The 26,970-nt window shown below is 41.4% G+C and overlaps 1 protein-coding gene across 4 annotated transcripts in view; it reads right to left on the reverse strand.

Moving 5' to 3' along the window:
- Positions 1 to 26,970, reverse strand: part of CHCHD6 (coiled-coil-helix-coiled-coil-helix domain containing 6) — a 109,622-nt gene that overhangs the window by 54,183 nt on the left and 28,469 nt on the right. For 3 of the 4 annotated variants that reach the window (XM_008925295.3, XM_018068729.2, XM_018068731.2), the window contains exons 5-6: positions 24,432 to 24,452; positions 18,978 to 19,061 (exon numbers count right to left, since the gene is read on the reverse strand). In XM_008925295.3, coding sequence (XP_008923543.1) covers positions 18,978 to 19,061; positions 24,432 to 24,452 — 105 coding nt within the window. The remainder of the gene's footprint in view (positions 1 to 18,977; positions 19,062 to 24,431; positions 24,453 to 26,970) is intronic. The other variant, XM_018068730.2, reaches the window with a different exon arrangement.

Genomic DNA, 26,970 nt, shown 5'->3' on the forward strand with positions numbered 1-26,970 from the left:
GTTTTCAGAGCTTGGGCTTCAAGGTGCTATATTTAAGCTCTTTATCTCTGGAGCCTGAATTTATGTCACATACCAAAAAAAACCACAGAACAGATTTTGCTTTTCCAAACTTTGACCTAGGAAACAAATTTAAACTGAGAAATAATGGACGACTAACCACTTCAAAATGCATTTTGCCAGTAAATTATCATTAATGTTTTTGTTTACTTGTTACATAATGGTTAAATTTCTACGCTATTAAATTCATTTTTCTCTTTCCTATATTGAAAAGTTCAGCTTTTAGTGATGCCTTTTTCTCTGGCCTGTAAACAGACCTCATGACTTTCAGCTCCCTGCTGTTACTTATTCACACATGAAACCACAAGACCTGTGCTTCATTAATTAAATTTGCCATTAAAAATTAAATAATGTGAATAAGTAGATGTAAGCGTTATCTCCACTGGGCTTCATAGGTCTCACCGTTTCTCCAATTACTACCCAAGCAATTTTCATATTTCATACTATCTGATTTCTCAAAGGGACTGGATCTGAAAGATGAAAATGAGAGAAACTAGGAAAAAGAGAAAGCAAGGTAGCAAAATTAAACATTTTTCAGCAATAGGAAGTAGCCCCGTCAGATACTATTAGCCCACAGCACTCTGCAGTGAAACAGCAGCAGGAGAGGAAAACAGGAACAAATATGTTGTATGTGAGACCCAGCATGAGGTTGTGTTTAACCCACCTAAAGAAAGGAAAAAGAGCCAACAGAATCATTTGCTAGTTGTACTGTCAATTAAAGTGGTTGTGGCACAACCTTGCCTAGTTTATTAGAGAGAGTTCAACTGCCCAGCACTGCAGTCAGGCTCATCTTCAACAGCATCAACTACAAACACAGACAAAAATAGCCAGGAAAGAAACCCGTGGTTTAGTCCTGGATCCTAAAGCTGCTAAAAGCAGGAAAGTGAGAGTCTGAATGGAGGGGCAAGAACCTCAGTGAGGGAAAGGAGGAAAGGCTTGGCATCAAAGCAATCACAAGGCACATGGCACCATGCAAAGATTGAGGAGGGGCACACAAAACTTTCAACCTGCAGCTAAAGCTACTGCGTTTAAAAAATGAAAAGAAAACATCTTTGCATGTGGTTCAACTGGGCCTCTTGCCTTTGGATTAGACCTCTCTGCCACCTTCTTTCCCCTCCCCCTCGTCAAAAACCTAAAAACCAATGAAATAGTATTTCCAATGCTATGAATCAGCACCTTTAAATTCTTCCCCAAGTAATAAAAACAGGCGCTTACCATTTAAATCTGAGTTTGTTCAACAAGCAGACTTTAATTAAACAGGTTTTCCTTGGTCTTTAGGCCCTTTCCTACCTTAGGAAAGCCAATTCCCTTTTGTCCTAAACACTAAATGAGCAAAAAATGGGCTAACTGGGCAAGAAAAGGGACTTTCAGCATGGGCACAGTCACAGCAGGTTCTGTGATTTGGGGTTTCTACTTAAAGAGGATAATTTTCCAAGTATCCTCATCTATACGACTTCGGAGGCAAGATCTGCTTCATTTTCACGATTTTACCTAAAACACTATGGCAGGAGATAAGGTTCCAGTGGCCTACAACAATCTAGGCCCTTATAATAAGGTTGCAAACGAGAAACCAAGCCAGGAATTGCCTGAGCAGTTCCCCGGAACTTCAGCAGAGCTGCCCCCATACAAGGGCTATTCAGCATGATCAAGGTGTGGTATTTGCACTTGAAACAAAGTCTGAGCTGCCCGTAATCTTTGTGAAGTCCTTTATCTTCATAAAACGATATTCAGTGGCACAGTAAAAGAGAGAACATTCCACACAAAATTACAAGACATCAATGCTGCTTTTAATTTACTTTCACAATATTTGATGCTTGAGATAAAATGGGAACTCACAAAGAAAAAGTTGAACATGAGACCTCAACTATTATTAAATAAAGCTCCTGGCAGTCTTAGTTGCAGAAATAAGTTTAAAAACATGACCAAAGGACACCATAAGGGCTCAAATAACAAAAGACACAGAAAGAATGAATGAACCACCTAAAATGTTTCACTTCTCTCAATAAAGCTGAGCCTTAGGGGAGTCAACTTCAGAACATCACAGCTTTGTCATATGGGGAGAGAGCTCTCCAGAGAGGACAAACAAACTAAACAAAGAAATGTTAGTTTGAAAGATTTTTCCCTGCTATTAAATGATGGTTCGTAGCAAATAATAAAAACACCAAGAAGTTATAAAAATACATAACTAGAGCCTAAAGTGCAACAGAACCATTTATCTTTACCCTACTGCTTTTCTACAACAGATTTGCTGCTATACCCTTGCTCCCCGCTCTTCCCAAAACACCCTTGCGCTAAAAATTCCCCTTCCAAAGGGAATCAATTTTAAAACTCAGAACTAAATTTGGAGTAATTTTAATTCAGCATTCCTCCTTGGCTGCAAACATGCAGAGAAACCTCAACACTCACTACTACACCCTCTCTACACTGCCCAGGCCCTTTCCAGAACATATAGCAAAGAAACTAAGAAAACAATATAGCAGAAGACTGAGTTCTCAGGGTTATTTCAGGAGGGAAAGTAATTGAAGCATAAAGAAAAAGCCCTGCCAGCTCATTCTCACATTGACATTAAACCACATTCCTTACAACTTCAGTGAAACACACGCTACTTGCAGTAACATGTAAAGCAGAAAACCAAGAAACTTATGCATGAGGAACTAGAAATTAATCAGGTTTTAGGTGAAATTCTTTGTGAACATCAAGCAGCAGCATTAAAAACCTGATACTGGGACAAAGATTTCTCCATCAGGTTCAGTCTGGGTCAATAGATCAGAAGGTGTCTGGATTAAAAAACAACAAAACTCAACCACCATCACCACAGCTATCTTGAGATATTTTGACACCTCAGAGTATAGAAGCTTGTCAGTGGTCACAGTGTTTAAAGATACAAAGGGGATTAACAGCTGTTGAAATGCTGCCAGCCTAGATGAATGCCAATGATAGCTCTGATGAATCGGAGCAGGGCAGTGGAGGCCTTGACAAATGCTGCAGACGACAGCCGGGGGATTAGATGGTACAATCTGCCTCACACCTGACAGACGTGTTGCTTCGATCCCCTCTCTGACATCCATGCTCGCCAGCTTCCAGCAAACCTCCCTCTGCAAGCCCCACTGGAGCCAAAAGCAGCACGAGAGGCAGTGCTGTGAGTGGGAGAATCCACGGTGTGCCCCACGAGGAGGAAACACTACGAGTTTGGGAAAGAAAAGCAGAGATTACTTCTCATGTATCAAATGTCAGCTGGGAGACATTCAAACTCCTGCTTCCAGCTGCTTCTGAAGCCAGAAATAAGACCTCATGCCATCCTGATAAAGCAGCACAACTGTCGCCTGCCCACACGAGCCTGGGGATGGGGAACGTGCACGTGCCCTGGATGCAGCTGCTGCCACGAGGAACAGGGGGAAGCTACAGAGAAACACTGGTCAGTGACGGCCTCGGGAACTGCCTTTGTCCCCAGCAGTGCCCAAGGGAAGCAGAGGTCCACCGGGTTCCCCACACCTCACCGGGTCGCTGGTTTGCACACACCATAAATCAGGCTGTTCGTTCTCATCACTCAGAAGTCTCATGCAAATGGCTCCTAACACGTTTGAAAAATTACCCCATCCACCTGCATCCCTCCCGCAGGTACAGAGGCAGATGAGCTGAACCGATCTGTTCACTGGACGACCCTTTGGATCTGTTAAAATCAACCCACACAATCAATCACTGCTATCAACTTTGGTCCAAAACAGGGAGTTTGGGAATTTCACAACACACTGCAAGAAACAATCTCTTCACCTCCTGAGCTCGCTCCTCTGGAGTTCCTGCTCAGCTCATTTGTTGGTATCAGCCAGCATTTAGCTCAAAGAGATGGTTCACATTCCCTCCCTCCTATCAAGTGCACATACACATAGAAGCCAATTAACAAGGAAGAGAAACATGCACATAAAGCATACCACGAGAGCATAGAAGTTAAGGGTTAAACTGCTGTTTGAAATTTCATATGTCTTTTTTCTCAAAAGATAACAGAGGAAAAGATGCAAGCAACTACAAACAGCTTGCTGATACAGAAAAAAAATAAGATTTTTTTTTTCAGCCAAAGCCAACTTCTAAACACAGCTCTGTTGTTTGCTGTTCATGTGTGGGTTCATCTACTCCTCCCGCAGAGACCAATAATGAAATGAGAGCATTGAATTTGTGTCATTCTATTCTTTCCTTCGGCAATAAGCTGTGAGATCATAAATTTTGGATTAAGATTCAGAAAAAGCATAAAGAGAACAGTGTCCACAGTAACAACACAGGCAAGTTAAACTAGTCATGGGCAGAAGTACATTCCTCTTTGAACAGATCTTCTCATGACTGCAACATTATCCTGAGTTGAAAGTAAAATATTAATTCTGTAGCATATCTAGAAAGCTCCTCAAAGATAAAATCCCATTGAATACCACTCTCCACAAAGCTTGAGGAAGGCAGAGCTGGGGAGAAGGACCATGGCTGAGTTTATCCTGCAGGTAACAAACTAGGCACAAAAAGGTTAAGCTAAAGCCTCTAAAGCACACAGTGACTCAAACAAAGCTACGCATCCCAGGACTTCCCAGAACCAGGTCCCACACCGAGATGCTCCAACTAGATGAAAAAGGGGTTTACAGACCCACACTGATATCCCACACCAGAGTCAGACTGTCTTAATGAAGGTACCCTGGGAAGAGCCCAATTAAAACAGGTACCCCACAGCAAGATGGTATTTGGGACTTTTCCCAAAAGCTTCGTGTGCCTCACTGGAAACATGCAGAAAAGCCTTGTGTTATCTTCGAGTCAGAAAACAGCCAGCAAAAAAAGAAATTATTTCTACAGAGGCATTTAAAAGGGGAAGAAAGAGAAAAAAGAAAAACCATTTATAGGAGGTTGCTTTAAAGCACACCGTTCTGAAAGACTACAAATAAAGCATTAGTAATTCTTTAAACACAAACTCTAGAAAGTAAAAGCACCTTCAAAGAGAAAGGCCATAAAATGCCAGCAGGCAATTTGGGCTTTCTGACAAGGACAGCAACAGCATCGTGAAAGGCCCAGATTAATGCCAAAACTGTTGTAGGAGAGTATCACCCTGCTCTGTTCCTAGCTGGAAGTTTAAGATAGGAGAGAGAAATCTAAGGTGAGGAACTCACAGTAAATGCCCAAATCAATTATACCTGACAAGTGCAGGTAAACAGGCTTCCTAGGCATTGATTAAACAACAAGAGTTTTCAGCATCTGCTTCAGAGAAGCCCCAGACCTGGTTGACCTGCATGGATTACGTGGTGCCCGTGGCATTAAGGGCATGGCACCATCTGCTAAACCCCTGTGCCCATGCTGGGCAGCTGCACAACTAGTCCTGCAGTGATACTTGGGTCCTACCAGGGGATCCACCACACAACCAGGATGAACTCTGAGATCACAGGACACTGCTTCTAATAACTGGCCACTGTCCAAGAGAGAGCAACGGGAGTGCAGAGAATCAGTGCTAAGGGAGAGGGGGGAACAGAGAAAGAAGGAAATTGCCAGAATATCATGAGTGCTAAAGAATGCAGCTGAAAGTTTCACTCAAAGGATGACCAGCACTTCCAAGGGGAAAAAACCACCAAACAAAATTGGCAGCCATCAAGTACTTGTCATACATTAAAAAAGATACTAAGTACATTCCCCTGTCAGGCCTGTCACAGCAGCTTATTTTGGGAAGGGAGGAACATTATAGCTAAGGTTTGATGCCGTCATGCCAAAGCTGGTATTTGACAGAGCCTCCAACAAAACTCCCACCACCTCGGACAGGCATGCTGCAGCTAAAACCCGGCTTTCTCTGCTGAGAATATCCCTAAGTCCCATTTATAAACTGCAGCAGCTGGCCCAGTTAACAGTTCCTGTCTCAATTAAAAAAAAAAAAAAAAAAGAAGTTAAATTAATGATGCCATCCTTTCACATAACAGGTAGCTAAGGAATGCAATACACTGGATTCCTAGAGGAAGACAGAATAGGAGGGAGCCAAGGCAGCAGCATGTGTAAGAGGACTGGAGACCACTGAAGAAAATGCATCACGTCCATACACGTGCATGGGTAAAGGAACTGCAAGGAAGAGAGTCGCTGTAAGAAACAAACAAAAAACCGCTGAAAAACAGAAGTAAGCCAAAGCCTGGAAGTTCCACCCCCTCCCGGGGTTTTTCCTCTACCCCCTACTACAAATTATTCTCCATGTGCAGTTTCCAGTAAATCAAGCTTTGTGAAATAACCCCGACATGTGCAGGGCTGAGAACCAGCCAACAAGCAATGATGAGATGTCCCTGGAATGATTAAGGAAAACGCAGACATCTCTCAGGTTACAAGGAAGCCTGTTGTACTCTCCCCTTGGTGCATATGCAATGCTGCAAGCACTGTTCTGAAACCTCTGATATTCAAAGGCTCATTTGGTTGACAAGGAGCCTGTGGATTCGTGGACAGATTGTCACACAAACTGTCAGGTTTTTAGAGAGACTATCAGACCTTTCTTTGCCTACGTTATGGAGCACATCAAAGACACAGAAGATGAACCAGACGCAGACTGCACAGATCTGACAGAATGGTGGGTGTACATATTCAGAATACTGTACTGCTGGGGGGGGGGAGGTTTAATGTGAATAATCAGGGGCTGAAAGTTCCAGAAATGTGACAGTTTTTGGCAGCAATTCCCATCTTTGCATTTATTTATCGAAGGGAGAAAAACTGCCATACTAGAGGCAAACTTGGAAGAGGAAGAAAAATTGTACCAGCAGCAATTTATTTTGCCACTATACTTTTTCTTTATTATTATTACTCCCAGAGCATTTTCTGAAGATATTTGTATTTTCAGTCAAGGTTCTCTCACTATGCTTGCAGGCTCTCTTCTCATTTTCTCCTGTAGGAGAGGTTGGTTTAATGATTACAGCCAAGAAGACCGCTAGGCCTTCACAGGTCACCGTACACAGTTAATGACACAGACAAATCCGTACTTTCAGAAGTGCCTGCTGGCTCAGGGCTCTGTCTGGAGATGCTCAGGAGCTCATTATTCAAAACTTCAAGTTCAAGTTATGGGTAATCAGCACATCTGAAGAAATACACCATACCCGGACAACAAAAAAGTGAAGAAACAAAAGCTATTACAGAAAATACTAACCTTAAGCATTAAGGTCTCACTTTTAAAATGGGGACATTGTTCACTTATCTTCCAGTGAGCTAGAAACCCTAGTTAATGAATACCTGGAAAAAGTTCCTAGCTCCACAGATGAAAAATAGTATTACAAAGGATAACTTTATATCATTCCTCTTTATTAGTAATACTTGGACTAACATTATAAAGCAATGCTATATTTATTTTACAGGTGGCAAAAAAAAAAAGTTATTAGGCTATTTCTACCAAGAAGTATTGATTCTTACTTAAAAAGGAAAATAAAATGCAAAATGAAACACTGATAACAAGAAAAAGAAAGTGAATTAATACAGATTCTTTTGGCCTGCCTTTACAATACCAACGTCACATAACCTCCAGTTCTCCCTGCAAGGCATCAGTTATTCCCCAGAAAGAAACACTCGTATCTTTTTATATTTATTTTGCTATTTAAAAGATTGAAATTCTCCCCACAGTAAACAGAAAATAAATACAATGCTTATCCTAAGATAAAAAAACCAAGGAGGACAAAGGAGAAAGGATGGTAAAAGGGATAAGAAAGAAATCAGAAAATATTTGCAAACAATTTCCTTTCCATCATTTGACAGTCTCATTCTCTCTGCTTTTAGTGATCTTCTTTTTCATATGTTTTTAAATGGAGCTATTTTGCCTCCTCTGAAGAGGACAATGCATTGAAGAGACATCTCTGTAGCTGGCAAAGAGCTTGTGAACTCTCTAGAGAAGCCCAGAAAGGCCGCAGAGGAATAATCAGGTGGAGAGGCATTTTTGCAGCAGAGTTATTGAGCTGTAAATATTAACATGAAAATCAAACACCCCAAGAGAGCAGGGGTAACCACACGACTGCTTCACTCCCAAACTCTGGCAAAGATCACTGCTTTGGTCACAACCCTGGGGCATGATGTCACCCGTGGCCTTCGACAGCTTTTGGTCACCACTTTCTTTACAGAATCCAGGCAGAGGAAAAAGAACAAGACATGTCTCACTTTTAACCCATTAAAGAATAATAGGAATAATTACTTATTAAGATTAACCCTGAAAAATCTCATAATGCCTTGCTGCAAAGAAACATAAATGGAAGAATGTCACATGCATGGTGTACCATACACTCTTAGATACAAGCTAAATCTACTCTCAAAATTTAAATTCTAAGCACAGTCTCTGACAGTAAGAAATATTACATGCAAGCAACAAGAGACACTGACCTTAGCACTAAATGAGAAAGAAATAAAACTAGGCTTAAAGTTCCAAAAGAAACACTTTGGCATGAGCATCCTAATTAATCTGGAGTTTGTTACTATAGCTGATAAACTCTGTAACAAGAAAATTCTTGGGAAACAGTGTTACAGTGGATTTTCTCCGTCTCGTGGAAACATTATCAGTATTTCACCTATATCCACTGGACAAGACCAAACAAAAAATCCAAGCCCTTCAACCGGGGACAGCTTGAGCTTAGACAACAGGAACACAAAGAAGAGACAGAACTATGCTTTTGCTGGAGAACCAGAGGAGAGAACAAAACCAAGCACTACAAACACCACAGACCTGGAGCCAATTCCTCTCTCCACAAAACAAATAAACAAACAAACTTAAAACCCAGCACTGTCCTGTTTTCAGCCAGCAAGGACAAACACTGTGTTCTTCACCAGGACATCCTGTGCCTATCACAGAAATCAACAGCTAGGACACTGTTATGGGGGATTTTTATTGTTCTTCCTGTGACAAACCCTTGTATCTAACTGGAAGAAGAGTTATCTCAGTGCCACATGAATGAAGGATTAGCCATCAGGCAGTGATGGTTTTTTGCTGCTGCGAACGGAAGCTGCATCTCAAAAAAATTACCTAAAGGTGAAAGGTCTCATATACTACATTTAATTCCCTGAAGAGCCAAAGGAAATTTTGTGGTATACATAGCCATTATGAAAAACTAAGTTAAAAAATGAATATATGCCTGCCTGGGCAGGCATACAATACAGCATTTTTACACACCCATCCAAGTCGTCTGCTCTGATCAAGAACCACAATCCAGCCAGCTCAAAGCTTGCTGCATGTCAGGGCAAATTAGATGATTTGTGTAGAGTGTCCAGTACATCATGAGACATCTCTAGGGGAAAAAAAAAAATTCAACAACCCAGGCACTCCTCAGTTGACCCAGGCGGGCAAGCTCACAGCAACCTTGCAGCTTGAAATTATGTAAGAAAAAATTTGGCTTTTGTTCAGAACAATGGGGAGGGAGAAGGAAGGAGAAGGAATTAAGCCTTTTTCCTTATTAGAAGACTTGAAATGCAATAATTGGGAAGGAGAAGAAAAGCTAGCTCTTCTCGTAAAATAACCTAGTTATTACAAGTCTTCCCAGACCAGAGGCTTACACTTTTATCTCAGCTCCCATGTTTCCTTCTCCCATCTCTTGCTCCTCTATGGCCTCTTGGGGACCTGCCCAGATTCAGTGGACTCTCCTGGCACTTCCTGCCTCTGTGGCTGTTCCTCATTGTTGCTGCCCTCTGTGCAGGGCAGCATCTTTTATCTGATGGTCATTCCACTGGTCAACACCCACCAGGGCAACCTGCTCTCCGCATTTGTCAGGGTTCAGCTTCCAGACAGTTCTAGTGCATATGAGATGTATCTGTCCTATTTTTATTAACAACAAAACAAAATTTAGTATTATTTCATATTTTTTTTACAATGGGGCTGGAATGCAAATGGATGAGCTAGGAAATCTTGATTTGAGTCAAGGTGTTTAATGGTAAACTGCAACTGGGATCATTTCAATGTATGGGCAAACCACCAGCTACACCCAAAACCAACCAAACAAAAACCCACCCCTCATCATCCCAGGAGATTCTGCAACAGGCAAAGCAAATACCATTTGCAGTGGCTGAAGACCTCATGGCGAGCCTGATGGTACACATCTATTTAAAAACATTAAACATGTTATTTACAAGCTTCTTCTGAGTCACCCTGGTCTCTTGGGAATGTGCATTATATGTTCAAGAAATTGGAGTAGCTCTTTTATTTATGTTTCTTTAAAATGACTGGCAGATGGGGAAAAACCTTCAGAGAAGTGGCCCCAGGCTGTCATGAAACATGTATTTAACACACCCACAGTAAACTACTAAACACACTTCAGAAGGTACAGCCTCTGTAAATATGGAGTAGTTCCTTTTTAAAGTCTGATCTCTGGACTACTTAATTCAGCACAAATTCGAGATGTTCTGTGGAGTCTGCTCAATTTAAAGAGTAATTATTAGCTATATTTTCCATTAACATGATGACAGTATATTCTATAAGGGCAGAGTCATAATTTTAAGGACATTTTCAAAACATCGGCTTTACTTTTAAGTCACAATAGTAATGCCTTTTTCCTGCCACATGTGGAAGAACCACTGTGGGCTGAAATAGAAATCTCAGATTCCCCAAAGTCAGGGTCTTACACAAGTGGATTCCACACACACAGGAAAGTTTGGTCTACCTGAAACAATTTCCAAGACTAAGTCTAAATCCGGAATATCCCAAGAGAAGCACAAGCTTCAATCATCCAAATCCCAGCAGACATACAGACTCCAGCCTAAGGTCTGGAACATATTTAATCAATTCACTCTGCTAACTCTCTACAGTTTCATAAAATAGCCAATACTGCAATAACAGGGCCAGAAATTAATTGTACACTGGTTGGTGAATTACACGGAAATAACAGGCAGCACAGGGTGATGTAGTTGCTGTTGAGGTGCAACTGCACTAGAGTAAAAACAGGTGAGAGACGGACAGTGCATGTGTGTGCACACGTGAGTACTTTGTGTGTGTGTGTGTGTGTGCTGCTTTCATCAGAAAAGTAGCACTGGTTTTATTGGTGACAGTGCTATCTATATATACACACATTTATAAATACCAATTCTGCTTATAAACAAGCATGTAAACAGCACAAAGAGGGGGAAACAGAAATTTAAACTGTTAGGCAATAAGAAAGTGAATGAAATGAAGGGAAAATTGGGTTGAATAAAAAATGGCAAGGGAAGGTATCAAATATTAGATAACGAGGAAAGTTCTCAGAAGTGAGACAAAAGCACCTCTTGTTTTGCTCTTTTTGGACTAGACTTGACAAATACTCCGGTGTTCAGTTCTAACAAAGAGACAAGATCACATTCTAGGTCTTTTTGTTCTGCCTTTAACAAGTCTTCATAGTGATACACTGATGAGACCAGATACCAGATTGTTATCTAAATTCAGCTGCTAAATTCAGTGTTAAGACACTAAGTTCAAACCACACATTGCCACATTTATTTCACAAGTCGAGCCTGAGGATGGATTCCTCCAAGATGAAGCAGCCCATAAGCATCATTCTCTCCCTCTGCAAAGGTACTCTAAATGCCAGGGAAACAAAATCACCGTACGGCTCTGACAGTTCACCCTTCAGCACACAGACTGCAAACGCATCTCTGCGCTAATCGTGCAGGCTGAAGAGGCAGCAAACACTTAACTGCTGTTTGCATAGAGGCTGCTTGTAATTTGATGTAATCTACTGTACATCAGTCAACACATACTGAAGAGAGAACATACACATTGCAGAGAAGGCAGAGAGGCAGTGCCGACACCGAACACATTTTAGTTACCCTATTATGGATGTTCTTTGAGTTCATCAAATTAACAATCAATTTATCTGATCTCTAAAAGCTGCTGTACTGAGGTGTATTAACTACTAAACTTCACATGCTTTCAGCAAAAAAGGCATTAAATGGCTGAATTGAGCACAGGGTACTGGAAGTCAGTTTGTGTGTTGGCCAACGGCAACAAGGAATGAACCTCTCCCTGCAGACGGCGAGACGGCAGAGGAGCATCAGCCTCCTCTAGATACTGTTCAGCCGCAACGGATACCCGCGGAAAGCAGAAATCAGGGATGCTGTCCTCCCTCCTCCACCCCCAGCATGACATTTAATGTCTGAGAATAACTGAAAAGAGGAAGAAGATGGGGGGGTTGGAACCAGTTCAGATGACAATTTCAGGTTCGTTCCCTTCTCATTTTGTTCCCGTTCACAAATTTAACACGCACACAGGACAGGATCTTCCGTTCTCTAAATATCAAAGGTTGTGCCCTGAGAGACTGACAGAGCCACTGCCACCTGAAAGGCAGTGTCCACACAGCCTGAGCGACTGGGAAGTGATCTGGTTGATTAGGATGGATCTTATCGGCCTATTTCAGAAAACTACACTGGGAATTATTCTTCTTGTGTTCACAAGATTAAATCAACAGTTTGATGAACTGAGTGCTTTGTTGTACTGCTCCACTGGCCTGAAAGGCAAACTGATTTTTTGGATCATAGCTGTAGGTTCGCAGAAAGCACCAGTGGGTTTGTGAGAGGAAGGGTTTGCAGAAGGGGCAGGAGACGAGAAGTGAACAAAATAGATAAGAAAAAAAATTGAAATTTTAAAGAATATTGTAAGGTTCAATTATGGTGATGGGTACAAGAAATGCTTCTGAAAGAGAAACACATTTTTTTAGACCAGAACTTCATTTCACACTAGTTCCTCCAAGTACACAGAGCACTGGCTAGAGCAATAAGCTGGTGGCTGGCAAGACAGTGACTGGAGGCAAACAAAGTAGCCCTTACACACACAGCAATAGCTCACATGCAGCCCCAAGACATTACAGGTCATTTTATTGAGGAAGCAAATGGTGTCAGTGACACCTGCCAGGACACATCAACTCATTTAGAAAAGGGCACCAAATCTTTAACTCCCACTGAGAGGGCAGAGGGTTCAAATGAAGACAACACCTCAACATAACTTGCTTTTTCAAAGGTAGGTGGATGCTTCCCAGGTCTCATGGGTACAGACAAGCCTGGGATCCCAACTCAAGGAATGCATTCCTCATCCTCTTCAACAGAAATCCCCTGTTACCTTTTCCAGGTGACATCAGTTTATGCAACCCCCCCAGAGCCTGCTTTAAACTGATGATGAAGACCCAACATGAACATATTGCTCTGGAAGGCCTTTTTTTTTTTTCCCTCCAGGCTCCTATTACTTTTTTCTGCAGAATTTTTTATTGAGACAAGTTACTAGCCAAAAAAATACAGAAATGACAGTGGACTTGCATGTAGGGGTGACCTTGATGCACCAGAAGTGGGAGACAGCTCCAAGAAGAAGGATCAAGGCCAAGAAGAATAACAAACAAAAGTTTTCCTCCCATTCTTTACACATTCTAAATGCTTTACAAACATGAGTTAAACGATAAGCACAAGGGCAAAAAGAGATTAATTCAAACAAACCAAACTCAGTGAATGCCACACACGAAACTACAAGATTTGTGAAGCTAAGCATAGAAAAAGGTACAGTCAACCTTATTAACAAAAAAAAGGTATGTATTCAATACATTCCTTTCCCACTTGCACAAATGCTCTACAGCTTATGAATACCTCTTGTGCTGCTTACTGCTCTGAAAAACTACAAGCAGAAAAACATTGCATATTAATGCACCCACTGCTCACAGTAGTCCACAGCCACCTAATAAAAGATAACGTGGGAGCCAGAGCTTAGGAAAATCCAAACAAAGAAGAGGCATCATTTATAGCAAGGAGTTTCACTTCATCTTCTGAGATTACCTTCAGCCTTTCTCTGCTGTTTTACACTACTCCAAAGAGCTGCCCGTGTTTTTGCTGTACTGTAGCACTGCCCTTAGCTTTTGTTAGGTTAAACCCAGAAAGAAGCCAAATAGCACAAAGAGTCAAATAAATATTTACTTGGGAGAAAGTATACAACTAATATGCTAAGTGAAATCTCCTGGCATCTGAAGGGTTCCAGGAGAGACTCCATTTCTCTCTTATCATACTTTTCAAAGGTTGTTTCTACCACTTGGAAAAAGCAGGACAAAGCACACACAGAATCCTTAATAAAAATCCCAGTTCAGAGCAGTACATATATTAACTATTTACAACAAGCTCCCTCCATCTCCCCTCCCTGCTTCTCAGTAACAAATAAATGCATGAAAGAACATCAGCTTAATCTTCTCAAATTGAGTGTTTCTAAGGTTTTCCTTACAGATTATCAGGTCTAACTCTCATCCTTTCTACCCAGAGAAACACTACAGTACAAAACTTCCTTCAAAACAGTTGAGAGAAGACCCGCATTTTGTGAAACAATTTAAATTACATGGATGAGATGTAAAATTACTGTAAGAAGCCAGAGTTAGAAGATTAACCATTTATAACAAATTACCCAGGTCTCATTACTGGATTACTTATTGGAGATTAGGCAGTCACATTGGAAACACAGGTGTGGAATGGAATGTGTGCCACCAGCTCCAAACCCTGCAATTACACACAGTCACATAAGCAGGCAGTTCAAAGGAGCTATTCTCTCTAATTTTTCTGATTACCAAAATATTTCAGGCACTCCAAAACAAAAACACACAAGCGACCCAAGGGACTGAAACACACAACTACAACAAGCTATCAGAGTTAAGGGAGGAAGACCAGGGGCATTACCAGTGTAATGATCCTCTGCAAGGAATTTGTTCGATAAAATTTGATTTTTAAAAAAGTCAAAAAGCATGCACTGCACTGCAGGCAGAACAAAGCCTACCATCCCTTCCCACACACAGTCCCAAATAAACTGAAGGGTGCAGTGGGAAGAACACTCCCAACAATGAATCCCAGCATTGGTCTCATCCCAGTACAGCTATGTCATGCATTCAAGTCTGCACTCAAAACAGCTGAACGCTGCCAGTAGCAGCAGTGCATGGCATTTGCTCAACACAAGTCAGAAGTGCAAATCAAGTGTCAGGCACTACAAAGAAACAGAGAACCAAACAGTGTTTCTGACACAATTGCCATATTACGCTCAGGGACCGCCCACATCCCGAGCACTGTGCACACAGTCCTGGTTCACAGCTCTCAGAGAGGATTAAATAGGGTGTGGAAAAGTTCCAAAGATGACCAGCCAGGATGATCAAAGTATGTGGGGCAAGTACCCCATAACCTTGCTCTGATCACAGAATCACAGAAGGAATCAGGTTGGAAAGGACCACAATAGGTCATCTGGTCCCACCTCCCTGCTCAAGCAGGGTCATCCCAGAGCATATTGCACAGGATTGCATCCAGACTACTCTGGAATATCTCCACTTAGGGAGACTCCACAACCTCTCTGGGCAATCCAGTGATCTTACAGCTGTCCTTGGACATTAACATTTGGGCACAGTCAGAACCAGCATAATGAACTCGATGGATCTTTAGCATGACAGCACTCACAGTCTCACTTCTTCCAGTGCTTTAGAAGATGTAGGGAAAACCCCAAAAGCTGAAACACAGAAATTATTTTTCATACATGCCTTTTCCTCTGAAAATTTTAATAAGACTGTCTGGAGAAACTGAGTTTCTCAAGATCTATTTGAAATAAGGTAGACCCACAGTTCATCTCATGCAAAACTAAAGGCAAAGCCTTTTTAGCATTTTTATAGCTTTACTGTTTCACAACACTTTGCCCTCCCATTATAAGCTATTCCATCATATAGATGGAATAACTGAGATAGATGGACTAAATAATTGTTTCAAACTCCCAAAAGAGAAATGGCTATTAGAAAATGAGCAGGTTTTTCCTTCCAATTGTGTGCTCTGTCCAGTAGATTACAGTACTCTTTCAGAGATTACAAAATAAAAGGATAATGTATTCACACAATCTGCTGCATTCAAGGGAACTACTGAGTTCAGTTCTGGTCAATACATCTCAAAGACAGAGCTGCAAGGGGGAAAGTGCCAAAAGACAACAAGTAGAATGAGAAACCTGGAAAAAATCATTCACACAAGCAGAGGCTGAAAAGGTAAGGACTGCTCAGCTTAATGGGAAGGTAAAAGAGGGAAGAGAAGTCTACAAACAGAGTAATTAGAATTCCTTTTATCTCTTTCAAATAAAGGATATTAAATGAGAAAAAAAAGTATTTGCAACTGGTAACAGAGAATTTATGAAGTATATAAGTTAACCTGTGGCCCACACTGCCACATGATGTTGGAGGCACAGAGCTGAACAGGGCTTCAGGAACAATGCCTGAGTCGCACAGAAGAATGGATGGCACTAATCCAAGTTCCAGAGAATAAAAATACTGAATGAAAATAAAACTCTTGAGCAGGGCATGTGTCAGCCTCCAACTGACAACAGTTAGGAAGACTATTCTCAAAGCTACTCTCGCAGAAGTTTTCTTTGTGGTTTTGTTTTGGTGAGGGTTTTTTTTTTGCTTCTTCCTTCAAAGGCTTTGCAAACTGACCACTGTCAGAAGAAACAGGACAGTCTTCGTGTTTGATTCACTGCAGCAGCTCTTATGTTGTAAGGAGTATGTAACACAATTGCTCTTAGAATCCTACCAGGAAGGTACTTGGTTTTTAACATCAATAGTTCAAAACATTCTTCAAAAACAAATCTCTAAGTCTCTTACTGTTGAATTTTGTTATCATGCAATAGTGAGGACAAAGCCAACATGGACACAGCAGGGGATGAGAGAGGGGAATTCCTGACAGCCTGATCCTCAGAAGGAGAAATTTCAGCTTGCTAACTCCACGCTGAGCCATCACATCCATTCACCCACAGCCAAAAGCTTCAAACTACCAGCAACCACATTTCCAAGTGACCATCTCCTCTTAAAACAGCAGAGAAAGCCAACTTCTATTTCAGAGCTCTTCCCCACCTCATCCCCTTATTGACAGCTTTTTTCTAATATAGACACACATATACACAGATATATAAAAATATATCTAAGCCTGAGTTGGAAAGCTCTAGCACAGTGGAAGGAAAAATAAATAAATAAGTGTCAAGGTCTGCGTGTATTCAACAAATAAAAGCAGAATTATATAAAAGCAACAGCTAATAAAAAAGATTGTTCTGCACTGCATTTTCCATCTTTCCAGCCATTATAGGAATAAAATTATCCACAGAGAAGATCAAAAACCTTTTTCAAAACTAATACAATTAAGCTTTATTACACTGTTTCAAGTACATTTCTCTCCTCTCCCTTCTAGCCCCCACCACCTCCCATTCCAATCCAGACTAACGGTTGGAGGCATTCTTCTGTTTCATTACCAGCAAAACACTAGTGTTTAAGGGTCAGAAACTATCTAATGTTTCAAGAGAGGAAAGAAAAAAACCTGTTCTTTTTATCTACTTGCTTTTGTACACATAACAACTAGAAGATAGCTCCTCTGCAGCTCTGCAGTTTGAATAGGACTGCAGGCAAGCCACCTTACTCCCCCCGAGAAGATCCTGCACTAGAATATCCCTCTCATTGTTTAAAAGGGTGTCCCTGTAGCAAGGGACAGGGACTTGAAAACATAAACCACAACAAAAGATTTCAAAAAGAGGACAATGAAGCCCAGACACAAACTTCTCCCCACTCCACTGTCCATAAAGGACAGACACACACACACAGGTTTTCCCCGCAATTTCCGCTTCGTGAAACCAGATCCGGAGAGAAGAACATAATAGGAGCACACAGCATGGGACCAAGAAATTGCAAAAATCCCCTTTGCGTATGAACATATGGACAACTGTGATAATTAGAACGATAGCTGCTAGATTGTTTGCAATTTCACTGAACAATCCCCATTATCTAGAAATAGAATTTAAAATCCGAATGCAACACTGAGAGGTAGTTTTAATAGTTTATTTTTAATGAACTGCGTGGATTAAAAGTGTTGCTAAACTGTATCACACGAAATTGCTCGTGGGCATGTTTTACCATCGATGGCTTAAAAAAAGTGCTGCATGGACAATCATGGACTAGCAGGGAATGAGAACAGGAATAGATATGCCAACAGTTTCCTACCATCTCTATAATCTGCAATTTTCCCATGTTCCATACTCACCATCATGCTACATGTTGGTAGTAAAGCTGATTGATTTCTCTGTCTTTTTACAACCTCCCTTTTTCAGAATTGTTTGCATCTCTTTTTAGTCACACAACACAACTACAAGTCGAATGTATGCAACTCCCTGTCAGGAGGTCTAATTGCTTCAAATTGGAGAAGATTATTCTCCACATTTATTAAAAAATAAAGACTACTCATAACATTATTTCATTTTACCAGGAAGTGAAGAACACATTAGTTCATAAGGAACAGCATGGCTGCTCCTATTTTTATGGCATCAATTTTTAAAAACTCATCATGGTAAACAATTAAACAGAGAAGCAAATCCCACGTTTAGGGGAGAGATTCAAATCCCTAAATGGATTTTCAAAGGTCATTTCAGGCTTAAAAGATGCTTGACAGTGTCTCTTTAAATCACGTTCATTTCGAAGGCTTATCCAGCAAGAAGCAGGCAGTGCACTGCAGCACCATTCTTTGAACTGTGGGGCTCCCCAGAGAAAAATTAATATTACAATTTTAATTTGCATTTATAGCAAGATTTATATTGTGGTGTTATGTTTTTTGTTTTTTGTTTTTTTTTAATTTAGGAAAGGATTTTTAACAAAAGGAATAAAAAACAAGGCACTTGTTTTGCTTCAATTTAGCTTTCACCCAAACCCCATGGTGAAAAAGAAAATAGAGTTTGAACTACTAGAAATCTTTTTTAAAAAAATCATCCAGTTAAAAAAACCTTTATCTTTCAAATGCAAGTTGCTCAAAAGATTCATACAGCTTTTCCAGCACATACATAAGGGGTCGGGGGCAGACAAGACAGTAGGAGCTGAGATTTCCAGGTTTCAGCACAACCCTTCTTGGTTCTCTGCTCTTTGGATCCACACAGTTCCATGTCCAACCCCATCAGTGTGCAGAGGGCACAAATAAAGACAATTTAACCCTACCTTCCTCTCAATGCGGGCCAACTGCTCCTTATAGAAGGCCTCTTGTCGCTTCAACTCTGCCTCCCTGCCTCTCAGCTCCACAGCCTGGGAAGAACGACAAAAAAGCATCATCAGAAGAAGAAAATAAAAATAAACAATGTGAGTGCAAGGAAAGCACATGGCATGCAGACTGGAAAGAACTTTAAAAAAAAAAAAAAATTCACTGCTCAGGACTGGTGCAAGGGATCCCTCATGGTGGAACTACAAACCTTGAGTATTTGCAGCTCATTTTGGGTTATCCCCAGAAGTTTGAAAGGCTCTTATTAGTATCACACTCAAACTCATAACCTTGATTTTACTACTTCTTATTAACTGGAAACATATGATCGTAACAAGGTGACACCTTCCTATTGCCTTTTTCAGAACTCCATCTTACCCATGTCTTTGTTTTTCTGTGAGTCATGACAGTCATTACTCCAATGTTCTTCACCTTACCTTACCTTAAAAAAATAAACTCAAATACTCCACTTTATAAACTCTTGTCCCTTGGAGTGTCAGAAAGCTTCTGTAGATTTAATACTTCCCCACAGCAGACATACATAGGACTACCCTGGTAATTAAGGACTCCCTTCACACACCCTCTGTGCATTCCCCATCAGCACCCTCAGAGTTCCTCTGGCTGGGTGCTGCAGACTCAGAGGGAAGATGGGTGTCAGAGAATTTCTCCTCCATCTTCCAAAGTACAAAGGTGACTTTATATACCAGCAAAGCTGGCATATAAGCTCTTGCTTCAGAATAACCTGGTCACCAACTGAACAGTGCTCAATTAAAAAAGTCTGTGTGGGTACAGCAATAAACTGTAGCTCTCTGGTTCTTTACACCCAGCACCACTTCATTGCATTCCCAACCCAAAACTGCACTAGTATTAAGGAAACATGGCATTGATGGAACTGAATCAAACTTTTAAAGTTTAAAAATAACAAGCAGCAATAGCAAGACAAATAGCACTTGTTCTTCACTGCCCATCACACCCCAAAATCTCTGGGGCCACATAAGTCATCAGCAGGCAAAAGACCTTTCAAAAACAGAATGAATAGCCTGTTTAACATGGACACAAACCCTGCCAATCCATAACACCCCAGCAGCATTGCTCTTAACTTCTAATGATGATGGTACAACCACAGAAAATGCTGGTCCAATATGATTAAGCAGCTGGGACAAAAACATCCCTGTGGGCTCAGACCTGTCATTTTATGGCCAAAAGCCATTGCTAACGAGAAAAATTACATCTGAAAGCAAGTTACTGTGCATGTCCTTCTTTCTGCTTCCCTGCTGATGGAAATACAGTGCTATAATAGGGTTTAGAAGAGATTTTAATTTAGGCAATGAGGGTGGTTGATAAGTAAGCAAGAAAAGGAGCACATGAAATAGGAGGGTTGTAGTGGTGTGGTGTGTGTTTCTGTTTGTTTTTAAAGAAAAATAAATATTTTGGGTTCCATGTTTGCCACCCCAGAGGAGGGTAACACACAAGCAGTACAGATTCATATCTATTTCCTCTTGCTCTCGAAGACATTTGACTAAAAGCAAAATCTCTAGCTTTGCTTTAACCAGAGCTGCTACACAACTTCTAACCTGCAAACCAGCTGGAACAGGATGGGGAGAGGGATGAGAATGAGGTGCCCCATACATGTAGCCTGAAAAAGAGATATCACAGCAACAATAGGGGCAGTGATGGGTAGTTTGTAAGTGCCAAAATTATGACCATTTTCTGGTAAGAGAACCATAGCTGTCCCTCTCAACCAATATCCATCTTCTCCACAGAAAAGGACTAAGTAACTTAAAATAAAATGAAACAGATGTAAGAAGGTGGGGTGGTCTGGTGGGTGACCAAAGGACCCTGATTCTCCTGTGGATTTTCTGCATAACACCCATAAAAATCAGATTACTAAGCCAGTGACTTCTATTTCCTTAAGGATAAAATAAATAAGGAAAAGAAAAAAGAATAAGACAGTACCGAGCCCTCTGCATGATTCAGATGGAAGGTGCTTTTCATGTGAAGGAAGGAAGGAAGAAAAAAGAGTCAAATGATGAATTCCTAAAAACTCAAGAAAGCTTCCTTTTGCTCTAAATAACTTCACTATGTGGTAGTGCTAGTCACCTTGGGATAGCAGACTATTCTGGAAGCTCAAAACTGATGTTGTAACAATACAGGTGAGCAAGAGGCTTCATTCTGTACCCACACGCTCACTCATGTTTTCAACTCGTGAGCTTGCCTGACCTTGTTCACCAAGAAATTCAGGATATTTATCCATATGACAACTCTGGAAGGGAACACCAGTCAAATACCTAATCTCTCAAGTAAGGTGCTGAACTACATGATGACGACCCATGGACTCTCAAGCAAACCTCTCTGGAGCTGGTATGCCCACAGTGAATAATTTCTCCACACCAACGCAGCAGACAGACATTCTGTGTGCCACTTCCCTTGGGTCTCGCAAAATTCATGTCAAAGAACCAAATCCAGATCTCCCAACTGCAGACTACAATGTTAGAATTCTGCCCATTCTTCCCCCTAAGTAATTTCTCCCATATTACCCTCCATTATGTTCCACTTGTCGCCCATAATGTGTGATGAACCAGAGGTTGCAGAGAAAACTTGTACTTGCAACACAAACATATTTTCGATGCCTTGCTTGTTTTCAAGAGCTGCTGATGTTTCAGTGTATTGAAGTACACTGAGCAATATTCCATTTGTGACAGATCTGCTTCAAAGTTGCTTTTTGTTTCCCTCTAGCCCCAGCTGTTATTACTAGAAACTTTAGTACACTTTACGGTGGCGTTTGAAGTATGAACGGTACAGTCAGAGCATGTGTCATTTGAAATATTCACTGTTCCAAACTGGGTTAGGCAACCAGGGACATTTTGAATGAATATAGGATATTTATTAAGAGTTCCCCTAGTCCTGCTGCTTATTCCCTACCTGAAGTCAGAAGCCTGTGATGTCCCAGACAGAACTGGCTGCTATGGAGATGATTACAATTCCACAGGGGATTGAGATTGCAGGTGCCAAACAAAGCATTAGATACACTTTTCACAAAGAGGCCTTTAGAACTAAAGAAGGAAGGAGAAGGGAAGATATGCATGATAACACACTGGTTTGAAAATCAGATATCAGAAAGCTGCATTTCAACTTCCACACTGCAGAAACACCATCAGAGCTTGAACATATTATGCAAGAGCTGACCAAAGCCCAGAAACAACATCTAAGCTGTGTAGAATGTGGACAGTAGAGTGTGATGTCCAAGAAGTATGAACACAGAAACAAAGGAGAGAGAGGGAAAGAAGAATGTGCTCAGCTATAAAACACAGAAATGCAGCCAAAACTTAAGAAAGTACCCTGGGACATATTTGCAATTGGCCACTGTTCTCTGTACAAAAGCAAGGCATAAGATATATTCAAGAAATGCTCAAAAATCCCCTGTGATGGTGTCAGAAGTTACAAGCACTCTTACAAAGCATTCTTACAAAAGGACAGTGAAGGCATACTACTAAAACACTACTAGAGCTTCCATGGGCATGGATCCATGGACTGGATCTTTCAGATTCTTCCTCTGCTTTATCTTTACACTTTTTCCACAGTCCAAAGTTATGCAGGTTATCTCAGTGCTGCTTTGAACGGAGACAAAGAGCCAGGGCAGAGTCACATGCAATTCTCTGCCTCCTTCTCTCCCTTTATCAAGTAACTCTTTTAGGAATAAACTGTGCAAGCACATTCTAAAGCTATGCATTACATACTGACTCAAATGAAGAATTCAAGCACTGGCCTGCTCGCTGACAAACAGGCCAAAAGAAATATTTTACAAGCCTCCTAATTGAGGTAATGAAAGAATATTGGTTCATTCTCTCTGAACAAAGCCAGACACTCTTAGCCTTGTCCTGAACTGACACCAACATGCCACAAATGAGACTGTGCAACCAATCTTCTAGACCTGGGCTTCACTCTAGCTACAGCCAATCCTAAATTAGCTTTGGCTTTGCCCTCCACAAAGTATCACCAGATTTTTATTATTTTTAATCACCATCCCACCTCATCATCTTGTTAAACACGAAAACTAGGAAGGAAATCTGTTGGAAAAAGAGGGCTTCTTGGCAGGGTCAGATGACAGTAGGGAATGTGGCACCCAGGAATAAAGTGCAGCAATAGCACAGCCCACAGCTGACTGCTACCATCAGGTTGTCTCTCTCAACAACACTGTTGGGATTCTGGGATTTCGGGAGAGGGCATGGAGAAGACTCTACTGGAGGACAAAAAAAAACCAAAAACAACCCAACCCTCTCTCTGCAAAGGGCAACTCAAGCTAGAAGGAAAGATCCAAACCTCAACCTATAAAGAACTTCCTCAAAGGCAAGTCACAGAATTTGACAAGATTACTGCAAAAATATTTATCTTCCTGGCAAAATGCTTCCACCACTCACAGACAAGCTAGTGAGAGGATGCCTAGATAATCAGTCAGAAGCAGAGAAATAAGCTACAAGGATAAAGGAAAGGTCCTTAAATCTATCAAATGCCTAGCTTCTACATCATCCTGTTTTTGCTGAGAGGAGTTATCAGCTTCCCCCCAAAGGTATCCAGTAACATCCCTGCAGCAGCACAGCAGAGATGTTTTGGTTGGGCACCTCACCTTGCCCCACTTCACAACTGCAGCTTCTAATACCTCATGCTTTCCCAAGTCTCTTCCAGTCCTGGTAACAGCCCAGGTGGCAGGGGAAAAACACAAATGCTACTAAAGATCTCAAGATGAGAAGAAGGAATTTACAGCAATTCACTGAAGAACAGAGCTAACTCCAAAATTAGCTAGTTGGCATGTTCCTGACCAAGTCTAAAGGGAATGGCAGAGCTGAAAGGGCAACACTGAAATAGTAAGAGGCAGTTTGTGCTCTTCGTGCCTGAGACTAAAGCAGAACTTTACAGTGAGGCTTGGAGCGGGCAAGTAACCATAGAGGAGCCTTGACTCAACCTCCACTGGCACCAGCAGAAATATCACCACTACTGTGGAGCTGTCTGCAATTGTTACTCCAGACACACAAGGCCTACAAAATCACTGGCTTTTTGTCCTACCTCTCATTCTCTTGAAGGCAGGTGACTGGGTTTTGTTTTAGAATGCAGATGCAACCCAGTGCCTTAAAAAGCAGTACTGGTGTAACCCTCGTTTCCTCCTGTTTCTGCTGCTCCCTTAGCCAACAACACACATCACCAGACCAAGTTCGGTTTCAGCAGCTGTAAGCTACACAAAAGGAGCCAGTGAAAATCTTTATGGAGGAAATAATATGCAATTTTCTAGCTGAACACCTTTTAAAATGTAATGACAGAAAATAAAATCCTGCATCTGTGCTCAGCAATAACAATCTGTACGCGCGCAGTAACAACATGACACTTGGAATAAGCAAGATCCAGACAAAAAAAAGAGAGCTTACCCAGGCGTCCAAATCCGCAGGCTTGGAATAAAGAGAGCGCAACAGAGAAAGGAAGGGAAAGAGAAGAAAAAGAGAAATCAGTGATTTATGGAGGCTGCCTGCTGCTGTGCAATATAGCTTTTAGGATGACAAGTTTAGAAAAGTTCCTTAAAAATGACAAGCATCTTAGGCAATGCAGTGCTGTCCCCTGTTGGGAACCGTGCTGTTAAAACGAAACAAAAGCACATGTGCCCCCAAAACCAAAGCAAAGTCCCCACAGCCTACTGCAGGATCCCCATGTAGGGTGGGAGCTAAGCAAAGGCAGCTGGAAAATAGCCAGTTCCAAGGAGCCATACAAGGTGCTGCACAATGACAGAGATGTCGATATACACAACATGTAACATGGCAGTGCTCAGCAGACTCAAAAGGAGGTTGTCACCAACTGTGCTGCTTCCAATTATGTGCAAAAAAACAAGTATCCTTTCGCAAGTGCATTTTTAAATGCACAAGCTGACCTACATAGCAAGTCATCTTCTTCCATGGACAATTTCAAAGACTGTTTCCTAACAGAAAGCCAGCTGCTGATCAGATTTCCAATCAAATCCCCCTTCATAGGCAACTGAACACATCTTTAGTGCACAGTCCAAACCTCTGTCAAATCCGAGCTACCTCCACCTGCTCCTTCTTTGTCCACAAGTCTACTTAAGTGTAGAAACAAGCAGAAAAAGCAGGCTGCAGTATTGCCTCTTCTTTACTTATTACTACTTTTTACTTTCACAGTAACCCAGCAGCAGCAAAGCAAGTACAAGATGATAAACATTTCATGCCCATAACCACCTCCTTCTGAAGCCAAGGCATTTATGAGGCAGGTACAGTTCTCATTTGCTGTCAAGGGCTGCAAGCCTTCTCTGCCTCTCAGGATTGCCTTCAATCAGAGCACATTTGCTAAGCAGGAACTTCAGAAATACTGGCCTTCTTTATTATGATTATTTATTTGAGGGGAGTTGACAGGGTACGAGGAACTTTCCTCTTGGTCATAGTTCAGTGCCAGAGGGAGCAGATGGTGGAGGGTAATATGTTTATGGAATCTGCCATCATTTTAATGGCACAGAGCAACTACTTCAGGAAACTGAGGGGTGATGTGTCATCAGCTATGGGTGTCATCCATCCTCATCCTTTGCAACAGTTCAGAGGGCTGGAACTCACCATCTACAGTTCAGTTGGGGGAAGCCAATTCCCCCCTTTCTGCAGACAGGTTTGATATAGCAGCATCAAGTCTATGGCCAAACAAACCAGTACACAACAGGTGTTCACTGGTAATCACTGAACAATCTTGACAAAAGCCTGATTTGAATAATATTTTTCTTCCTGATGATTTTTACAGTCAGGACAGATGTACTTAGCTTTGTTTTTACATTTTAGCAATTGCAAGCCTGTCCATCCTCAGCAGATGGACAGGAGGAACACAGCACTCTTTATGGTGCCTGTTATTATTTCAGCAGGTAGGTCATGCACACCATTAACTCTTTACTGGATGTACATCTGTCATCCCTGGGTGCCCAAGCCACAAACTGACATTCCTGGTGGACAAACACTTGCATGACAAAATGAACCCAAGGTACTAAGTGATACTGGATACTTGCTGAGAAGAGAGCAAGGAGAAGGAATCAGGTGCCCCGTAAGATACAATGCACAGTTGCAGATTTGGGGTTTTAGAGGAATACAACAGTGTTAATAACCACAGGGCATCTCTTCTGCAGGTACTGCCAAAGGCTTTAATTTTGTCAGCTTTCAGGAGGGGGAAAATTATTACTCCAAGAATAGACAGATACACTCCACTGAATGAAAATAAGAAAATTAAAATGTGTACATGCAGTAGGACACATTGCTGCATTGGGAAAAAAATAACTACATTTGGAGAGAAGCACAGACTAAATAAAATACAGTAATAAAATAATGCAAAAATGAAAACTCTAGAGGGCTCCTGGTTTAAGTTTTGCTACCTTCTAAGCATGTGCCAAGATCTCTTTGCAGACCCGAATTACCAGCTTTGACTGACAACAAAAGACACAGTTTGCCCACTAATATTTTTGAAGTTTAAGAATCTGTTTAAGAAATGAGCAATATCTGGTTTCCTTGCTTCCTGACCAAGTGAGTTTCACTTCTAGTTCACAGATGGCAGCTTGTGAGTTTTACAAGGGACACAAGTCATCTTTCAGCACCCTCGGTCAATACTTTTGAACTCTTCTCCTGAAAAAGAGAAGTCTTCCAGGTAACTCACTGGGTAGCACAGGAAGATGAATAAATACAGGACTTAATCACTTTAGGTCAAAATCAGATCAAGATATTCCTCTTAACTGTATCAGAGGCAAAAGGTTACTGAAAGAGGATCTCAGGTCAAACCAGCAACCCCATGCCCTAAGTATTCATACGGGGGGAAAAGATGACAGAGTCCACTCAGGGAAGACTGACTGAATATGGGAACTACACAAGTAATGCATCTGTGCTTCCAAAAATTTCACATTTGAGCATTAATTACTCAGGCAGGGGATGTTTTCCC

This window comes from Manacus vitellinus, unplaced genomic scaffold, assembly GCF_001715985.3.
Source record: "Manacus vitellinus isolate BGI_N305 unplaced genomic scaffold, ASM171598v3 scaffold_14_pilon, whole genome shotgun sequence".
Classification (NCBI taxonomy): Eukaryota; Metazoa; Chordata; class Aves; order Passeriformes; family Pipridae; genus Manacus; species Manacus vitellinus.